This window comes from Aspergillus undulatus (assembly GCF_047715775.1).
Source record: "Aspergillus undulatus strain CBS 261.88 unplaced genomic scaffold BDV17scaffold_45, whole genome shotgun sequence".
Classification (NCBI taxonomy): Eukaryota; Fungi; Ascomycota; class Eurotiomycetes; order Eurotiales; family Aspergillaceae; genus Aspergillus; species Aspergillus undulatus.
This window is the reverse complement of record NW_027396649.1, coordinates 242,753-251,471: the sequence shown is the minus strand read 5'-3', so window position 1 is coordinate 251,471 and position 8,719 is coordinate 242,753. Positions and strand designations below refer to the sequence as shown.

General features: G+C 54.3%; 4 protein-coding genes across 4 annotated transcripts; 2 read left to right on the top strand and 2 right to left on the bottom strand.

The window, feature by feature from the left end:
* Window positions 1-22: 22 nt before the first annotated feature.
* Window positions 23-1,416, bottom strand: BDV17DRAFT_160299 (RTA1 domain-containing protein). Its single transcript, XM_073754647.1, has 2 exons — window positions 1,086-1,416; window positions 23-1,035 (listed from the first exon to the last, which is right to left on the bottom strand). The coding sequence occupies exons 1-2, from the start codon at window positions 1,302-1,304 to the stop codon at window positions 85-87; spliced, it is 1,170 nt and encodes a 389-aa protein (XP_073613057.1). The 5' UTR covers window positions 1,305-1,416; the 3' UTR covers window positions 23-84.
* Window positions 1,417-2,095: 679 nt separating this feature from the next.
* Window positions 2,096-2,578, top strand: BDV17DRAFT_293841 (aminotransferase; the record flags this gene model as incomplete). Its single annotated transcript, XM_073762711.1, has 2 exons — window positions 2,096-2,203; window positions 2,267-2,578. The coding sequence occupies 2 exons, from the start codon at window positions 2,096-2,098 to the stop codon at window positions 2,576-2,578; spliced, it is 420 nt and encodes a 139-aa protein (XP_073613056.1).
* Window positions 2,579-2,601: 23 nt separating this feature from the next.
* BDV17DRAFT_293840 (uncharacterized protein) lies at window positions 2,602-3,917 on the top strand (the record flags this gene model as incomplete). The annotated part of the gene is made up of 3 exons (XM_073762710.1): window positions 2,602-2,811; window positions 3,152-3,364; window positions 3,417-3,917. 3 exons carry the CDS (start codon window positions 2,602-2,604, stop codon window positions 3,915-3,917), a joined length of 924 nt encoding a protein of 307 aa, XP_073613055.1.
* A 449-nt stretch (window positions 3,918-4,366) lies between these two features.
* Window positions 4,367-6,113, bottom strand: BDV17DRAFT_283503 (Zn(II)2Cys6 transcription factor domain-containing protein; the record flags this gene model as incomplete). The annotated part of the gene is made up of 2 exons (XM_073760368.1): window positions 4,367-5,993; window positions 6,076-6,113. The coding sequence occupies 2 exons, from the start codon at window positions 6,111-6,113 to the stop codon at window positions 4,367-4,369; spliced, it is 1,665 nt and encodes a 554-aa protein (XP_073613054.1).
* Window positions 6,114-8,719: the final 2,606 nt, after the last annotated feature.

The following is an 8,719-nucleotide window of genomic DNA, read 5'->3' as shown; positions in this document are numbered from 1 at the left end:
AAAAAAAAAAAAAAAAAAAAAAAAAAAAAAAGAGACATCAGCAGACAATCAGAATCATTGCGCACTCGTTTACTTTTCCACACATCACCACCGTCTAACCTCGTTTCCCTGAGCATCGTACCAAGTCCTTTGATTCCCACCGCTGTCCCCGTTTGCAGGGAGGCCTGGATTATATCCAGCAATCGCCGCTCCCCGCTCCTGCGCATCGAGCATATCAACAGGGCTCCCATGTTTCTCGTGGCGTTTTCGCGCCTTCCGCGCCTCCTTCTCGGCCAGCTTGGCCTCCTTCTTCTCTCGCTTGCGCTGTTTTTTCTCCTTGCGGCTGACGCGCGGGAACTCGCTGTCCGGCCCCTGCAGGACTCGTCCAGGGTGGACGACATTCAGGACGACCAGCGCGAAGAGCATCGGCGCCGCGTCCCAAACATACTCGAACCATTCGTTGCTGAGGGCCGGGTTGTTCGGGTCCGTTCCCTGCGCGTACTGCGCCAACCGAAATATAATGCGCACGGTAATCAGGAATAGCGCGGCATAGATTGCATAGAACAGCCAGGGCCAGCGAATGGTTCCCCGGCACAGTTTTTCGGTATCGAGCTGGCCGTTGCGCTCCATCGCGCTCATCTTGCGCTGCAGGTGGATGAACAATGCCGTGAAGATGAGGATGAAGGCTTCCTGCAGTCCGATCCCGCCCATGTAGATGTGCACGCCGCGCATGATTGTCTCAGTCGAGGCTTCGGTGTCGGTGGTGAAGCCTGCACCGACGAGCTGCACGATGAAGGCGAGGATTTCGAGCCAGATGAAGATGTGGCCGAAGCGTCCGGCCGAGAGGCCACCGAGGCGGGCCCCGGGGATGAAGAAGTAGATGAGGCGGCCTAGCGTCATGTAAAGGAAGGCGTTGACCCAGATGGGCGCCAGGAGGAAGAATATTGTGAAGGGGGTGTTGTAAGCGTCTTTGCTTTGGTTTTTGGCGAATAAAGAGCGCATAATGAAGGCCAATAACTCCCAGAGTGCACCCATAATCACAACCCAGGCGTAGCGCTGCTAAGTTAGTGTGTGTGCCAGAGTAATGGGTGGGGCCCGGCGCGTACCTTCTTGAAGACAAATGCCTGGAAGATGTGAGCAAGGGTGGTAAGACCGAATAGAACAGAGAACAAGACAGGAGCAGCAAAGTTAGCCTCGTACATGAGGATATTCCCGCACGCTCCGGGGGGCACGTAGCCGACCTCGTTCGGGGTCATGGGAATGCATGTTGGGGTGCTCGTGGTCTCGACCGAAGTCGCCGACGCAGCGGTAGTGGTGGCACTCATGGCGGCTGGCTGGGTGCTGAGGTCTTTCTTTGGACGGGCAGACTGAGAGGATGACAGAAGCTATATAGCCAGCAGAAGCGTACCAGGCAGAAACAAAAGCCAAAAAAAGATCCCTCCAACTTGGACATGTCTGTTCTTGTAGAAACCCTGACTGTACCTGGCACTCACGGCCAATTCAGGCAACGCCCTCCACTTTGCAGCAAGTAAAGAGAACAAAGAAGCGGGAAATTGGCCAAGCTAAACCAAGAAACAACACCTTTTGCCGTCTGGGGGTGACGATGACAGGAATGATCAGCACGATCTGACTGGTTCGATCGGATGCACTAAATCTTTCCGGCATAGCTTGCATTAACTGTGGCCGTTACAAGCGTGAACAAGCAGACCAATACACCGCACGCGCCATCTGAAAATAGCATCAGTAGTACTCCTTACAGAATACTGGGGAATCCCACCGAGAAAAAGAACTGCTCGCCCGCCCCCATAAGTGATAAGCGCTACTGCTTGCCACAAGTAATCGCAGTCTGTACGTACTACAAGGCTGGTGGGCTCGTGTCCTGGCGGCCTTGTTCTGATGGCTCGACTACTCAATCGTGTGCCTCGCACAAGCCACCCGCAACCTGGTCCTCAACCCCGCCGCGTGCGTCCTGGACTACGGCTTCACTTGCTTCGAGGGGATGAAAGCGTACAAAGACCGGCATGGAAATGCGCGGCTGTTCCGTCCCGAGAAAAACCTGGAGAGACTGAACAGGTCAGCCGCCAGAATTGCCCTTCCGCCCTTTGATGAGAGGAGCATGTTGGATCTGTTGACACGGTATGTGGAGGTGGAGAAGAGATTTATTCCTGAGCTGCCGGGGCACGGAGGCGAGTATCAGTGTTTCGCGGCCCGGATCGGCGCTGTTGTTCGTGGTCGCAAGCCCGATGGGGAATTATTTTGACGGCGGCATAAAGCCGTCTCGTTGCAGGCGACGCGCTCCCCGGTGCGGGCATGGCCCGGCGGCGTAGGCGAGTTCAAGATCGGGGGGAACCATGCGCCGAGTATTGTGCCGCAGGAGGAGGCAGCGGCGGCCGGGAGCCAGCAGAACCTGTGGCTGCTAGCTGACGGTGGGGAGGAATGCGTGACCGAGGCCGGGACGATGAATCTGTTTGTTGTGTGGGTGAATCCCTCCACCGGGCAGACGGAGCTGGTGACGCCGCCCTTGGACGGAACGAGACTCCCGGGTGTGACCAGGGAGTCGATCCTGGAGCTGGCGAGGGAGCGACTTTCGGGTCCCTAGAGGTAATAGAGAGGAGGATCACGATGAAGGATCTAGCGTATGCGTCGAGGGAAGGACGGTTGTTGGAGGCGTTTGGCGCGGGGACGGCGGTGGTGGTTTCGCCGGTGAGGTCGATCCGCTGGGGCGATCAGAGGATTGACTGTGGCCTGAAACCGGGAACAGAGGCCGGCCCGATGAGTCTCCAGCTGAAGACGTGGATTGAGGAGATCCAGTATGGTCGATCATCCTTGGAGGTCAGTTCCTCTTCCAATCCAGTGATTGCTCCAACGCGTATCCAGTTACCGGGTGTGATCAATCATACTATCCAGAACCGACTCCTTTCGATATATTATTGTAGCCTAGATAGTCTCGATAGTGAGGAAGCTCTCGACCAATGAATAATCAATGCTTAGCGTGAATATATCGCTTCCTGCACTTGGTAGAGCATGTTAGCTCCTCTACCACGGGTTATATATAGATGTGAATCTGGCAACGACTTTCATTCATCCAATTCATTACACCCACTTAAATATCAAGAATCAATAAAAGAGAAAGAAAGCTTAATGTAGCCCACGCACGGCCAACCCGGCCAAGTTCCTGCGATCCCTTCTCACCGAGCTTGGATCCAGCTCCCCAGTACTGTACCGCTTGCTCCCTCGCTCCGACGACGTGGTCTTCGGTATGACGCAGACTGGCCGGAACGCTCCTATCGCTGGAGTCCTCGATATTGTCGCCCCTGTAATTACCACAGTCCCAGTCCGGGTTACGTTTGACAGATCGCAGACGGCCAAGAAGATTCTTCAGGACGTACAGAACCAAATGGTTGCAATGATCCCCCCACGATCATGTTGGTCTCCAGAATATCAGCAAGTTTTCCGCTGAGTGTCAGGCCGCATGCAAATTCGAGAACCTCATCCTCATCCAGACACAGAAGGATCGGATGGTCTCTCCCATTGGCCTGGAACGTATTCCTGTCATAGACCTTGACATTCCAGCATTCGGCATTGTGGCTGAATGTGAAGTGGCCGACGGGCAAGTCCTGGTCTCCGTTGGCTACGATAGCAACGTTGTCTCTGAAAAGCAAATGGCAAATATCCTCCATCAGTTTGACTTCCTTGTCAACCAGATCGGTCGCGAAGACGCAAGCATGAAGCCACTTATTGAGATGCAGCTCTTGGGTGACAACGAGGTCAAGATGCTCGAAGAGCTCAACCAATCGCTAGATGATCGTGTCTCCAGACTTGCTCATGAGCTGATCCACGAGCGCGCTCGTCTTCAGCCAGAGGCGAATTTTGTGTGTGTGTGCTTTGTTTCTGGTATTAGTTCCCCGAACATTCGCCGGGATTTCTTTCAACCCTAGCAATCATTATATCAAGTGGTCGATAGGCACAGTCTATATGAACTACAACTTTTCGCGTACTAGATATGTATAGTCCTTCATACCTTTCAAGATCTGCCCTTGTAATCCGATCGAATCACATGTCCGTTTGGTTATCTCTGCACCGAGGCACCGAGACCGTATTCCCTCGGCACCTGGCACTGACTCTCTTTCGGTTTGTTGGTTCCCCTCATTCCTCGTTCCCCCAGCTTGAATACATGCATTGCTGGGAGTGACAGTACAGCCTCACCGATGGGCAAGTGATGGCCTTCATCGGTGGACTCAACTGTGTTGGAAAGCGATCCTTCGCGGATGAGGTTAATTCCTCGTGGTCTCTCGGATGGTGACAATCCGGGGGAGCTCGACAGTCAAAAATCACCTCCTCGTTCCTCGCATTAACATTCTCAAGCCTGCATCGATTCTAGAAAAAGTTACCACTGGAAGATCTCCTCACCAATCCTGACATTCTCCCGCATATAGGTAATCTTCGCCTTCCGACCCTCTTCGAGTGTACCGTCGAGCGTCACACGCGCCTCGGGCGGGATAGACACTGCTGTGTACTCCGCGCCCGGATCCAGCCCCGCTGCTTGTTCTTCGCGGTGGGCGATTCGCAGCGCCAGGCGGAAGTACAGATCCGAGTCCCATACTCCTTCGCGTCGTTTGCTGCGACCGATGAGGTCGATAGCGCGGTATCGCACTCCTGAATCCCGGCACTGCGTTGCGACCGTCCACAATACGGGCAGGATTCCCAGCTCCATCGAGAAATGCGAGGGCGACAAATGAAACGGTCGCGGGAGAATGGGGGCATAAGCGGTGGGTGCGGATTCGAGTCTGGGAGGGGAATTCTCACAAGAGGGTGAGGACATGCGCTCGTCTGGCGGACTTCCCGATGTCCCCGTGGGCATCGAGCAGGGCGATTCCACCAGAGGAGACATGACAATGATCTCCTCTGCGAGATTCAGGGTGGTCGTCAACTCGCCGAGATAACTGTCCCAGGCGCTCCCCTTGGGAGGCCACTCCATGTGCAGGACCACGCCCAGTAAGCTGCGCCAGAGCTGTAGCATCCGGACCAGTTGTTGCGATGCGCGGTCAGCGCGGTCCCAGCAGAAGATGTTGGCGAGGAAATGATCGAATTCTGCCGACCATGCGTCCAGATCCGCCTGTACCTGATGATGCCGCGCCAGCATTTGCTCCGTGATTCGCGCCATCTCCACTTCGTCGTGCGGTCCCTCGAGTTTGGATGAAAAACTCAACAGGCGCAGGAGGTCATTGTAAGTTCGGCGAAAAGAGTCACTGGCCTCCTCAAGCGTCCACAGGGGTTGCAGCCGGGCGAGCAGCAGTCCATGGCCATCCGAAAGGGGCGATTGCCCATCGATCTCCAGCAACTGGCCCTCCAAGGCGGCAAACATGGACTGAATTACGTCCGGGGGCAACAATGTGTTTTCTCCAGGTCGTCCTCGCAGCTGTCGCTGGGCGAGAATGCGCAACCCGGCCGCAACGTGCTGCAAGGCCGCTCGGAAGTGACCCTGGAGGCTCTCGAAACAGAAGAAGAGCACGCACATGGACAGAATGCTGTCAGCCGATCCGTCGCTGTTGCGCGGAAAGTGCGTTAGCCCTCGTCGGATGGCCGAATTGTACTGCTGCAGGGCGAGCCGCATGCCACTCCGGCGGACATGCGGCGGCGATTTCTGATGGTGCAGCACCACGCGATGCATAGTTCCCAAAGCCATGGCAGCGAGTCGGATCCCCGGGTCCTGGCATGCGGCGTTGAGCAGACAGCCTCCGGCCCGGGCTCCGAAACACGAGATGGTTTGGACGTTGAAGAATTCGAGCGAGCGGTATTCATCCTCCGTGAGCAGCTTGTCGACGGCGGGGAACATCCACATCTGCGTGGGCTGGGCCACCTGCGGCGTATGCTGGATGATGCGCATCTCAGAGGGGGCGGGGGCCTTCGCCTGTTGCGGCTTCGGCTGTCGCAGGTACCCATCGCATTTCCGACCCGTTGACTGACATCGTCGACAGTGCGGCCGTTCTTCGTCACATTTCACCCGTCGGATTCTAGGAGGAGGAGCATAGACATTAGTTTCTCCCTTCCTCCTGATGACGCGGCGCCGGAGGTGGCACAGGGTTCAAAGCTCACCGACAAGTCATGCACCCATTCCGGGACCGGCTCTGCATGTTGCTATGACCGTTCAATGTCGGACAGGCGTTGCGATTGGCGTCGATCTGGATTGTCCTCAGAGCCATCAAGGCGGATGCTTTCCTGTCATAATCCGGGTCGTTCGTCGGGCGTCTGCACCAGGATAGCAAAATCAAACTGTAGCCAAAGCAGAAACAAGGCTGCGGTGCAGCGAGCGACCTCTGCCCCCAACCAGGACTCCAATCGATTCCATTGCATTGGTGCCTGCCTCTTAGTCAGCCGCCCCCCTCTTCTCAGCTGGTTTCTGTTTCCGTAGTTGGCAAATCCAGCCTGGACACAGGATTGACACGGCTGTCCGCCGCTACACATGGATTTGCGGAGAGAGCAACCATCACAAGCTCGTCGCCTCGCCATGGCGGAACTGATATCAGGGTTGAATTTACGTCCTGCAGTAGACAGACATGGTCTGAGTTGGTGCTCAAACACAATAGGAACTTGAGGGAATTAGTCGCGGCCTCCGCCCGCAGGCCAGACACGGGTCATGTGACATGCCTGCATTCTAATACTAAATATGAATATTTTAATTAATATAATGGTAATTAGTACGACTGCTGTCTGTTTTTATGCTATGTTAGACTATGTAAGGATACATTCCTGCTTTATTTCATAGAGACGGATAGCATAGTCTAGTAACGACTTTCTATATTTTCGCTGCCGATGCCCAATGAGAGGAAGACCAACGTGCCCGCAGCCGCTCCAGAAACAGAGTTTCCCTGAGCATGGCTTATACGGCTTGTTAGCGATCTTTCGTTGCTCGACGTATCGGCCAACCAGCAGCCAATGGCGAATGACTGAGAAGTTTCCGGCGTGAGAGATGGCCGACTTCCGCTCTCCAGATCTTGGGCTGAAATACGTGGTCCTCGCTCCAGCACGGACAAGGAGTTTCACTGATTCGAGCTTCCCCAATGCACACGCAACCATAAGCGAAGAGCCGATCTCGTGGCCCTCGAAATCCAACTCCGCATCCATTAATATCAAGGTCCGGCAAGAGTCAAGGTATCCTCGAGAGGCTGCTGTGCAGAGAGGACTGTCGCAGTCCTGGGTCTCGGTGGGGAGCATGATCTTCATCCTATTCTGTCCAAGAACGCGGAACATTCGTGGAATAAATGGCAGCAAGCCACATCGATAATCCACCGGCATCTCGGCCGAGTCAAGCCCAAGCTGTATGATAAAGTGATTTTGTAGGATATAGGTTCGCAGTCTTCTGTGATGTAGTGCATTGAATATCACAAATTGCTTACCACGCAAGGTTCGCGGAAAACCAAAACCGTGGTTTAGGAGGAACCTGAAAGCATCAGGTTTCCTGCAATGGGCGAAATAAGGTACGTCGACGGGCGCTCCGTCAGCTTTTTTTCATGTACGGTAGGAGAAGCTCTAGGCTTCTCACATCATTCTTCGCGATGGCGTACTCGAAAGGTGTGAGCTCAGCCAAGTAGGGCTCAGGAAAGGCGCTCTTATTATAATTGGCCCCTCTCTCTAGCAAAAGTTGCAGACTGGAGTGTGACTCGCTAGTAATAGCGGTGTGGAGTACAGTCCAAGTCCTAGTACCTTCGCCTCCCAGGATGTTGATATCGGCCCCATGATCCAGCAAAGCCCCTATAGCCTCGGTGTTGTCTAGATCGACAGCTGCATGAATAGGTGGTAACGAATGAGGGTCATTCAGTACATCAACTACTTTAGGAATTTCAACAGCATTGGTGATCCTGGGATACAGTTTTAACCTTCTTCTTCTTCTTCTTCTTCTTCTTCTTCTTCTTCTTCTTCTTCTTCGTCTTCTTCTTCTTCGGTTCCTATATCGTCATCATTTACTACTTGCCCACATATTCCCAGAGTATTATAGACGCCTCTGCGTTTGGGCTCAGGCGTCTGTAACCTGTCCTTCAATATCGCCGTCTCAATCTTCACTGTTGTGAGTGGCATTTCCATTTCCGCCACTCGCTATCCCTGGCTTTGGCAACGGAAATGGGGACCAAGTGCCCATGATGATCGCCCAAGCAAATGCCCGGGTGAGCGACATGGCGCCCACCGCGGCCATTCTCATGCATAAGGACTTATCCGGAAGCGACGCAACGCTCCTTATATGGCGTGTCTGCAGACTTCCAAGCCATCGTCGGTGCCTTTATGCAAGCAGGTGCTCAAGCGGCGTTTGCGAATCGGCCCCTGGCAGAGCTGCCTGTCACGGCCCCCGATGTTGACCCCAGTGCTGTCCTGGCAGTCGGCGCGACAGAGCTCGATACATTTGGCTCCAGCATCGGCGGGGTGCGTGATGCTTACATGAGGGGTCTGAAGGTGACATTCGCCTTTGCCTGCGCGTCTATGGGGTCGCCTTCCTCCTGTCCCCGTTGTCTCGGCGCGCAAAAATTGCAAGCGAATCAGCTGTCATGCCAGCTTGAACTTGCCCAGAGGCCGTGAATGTAGTGCTGTCCTGTGGGAGAACCATATGGGAAACCATCCCAGTTCATTATCAGTATATAATTGTAATTTAATTATTTAAGAGAGCGTTCATTCTTTTATATGGTTTCAAGATTAAAAAAAATATTAAACATCGGCCCGATGAGTGTCTCGGGACAGGTCGGCAAGTGGG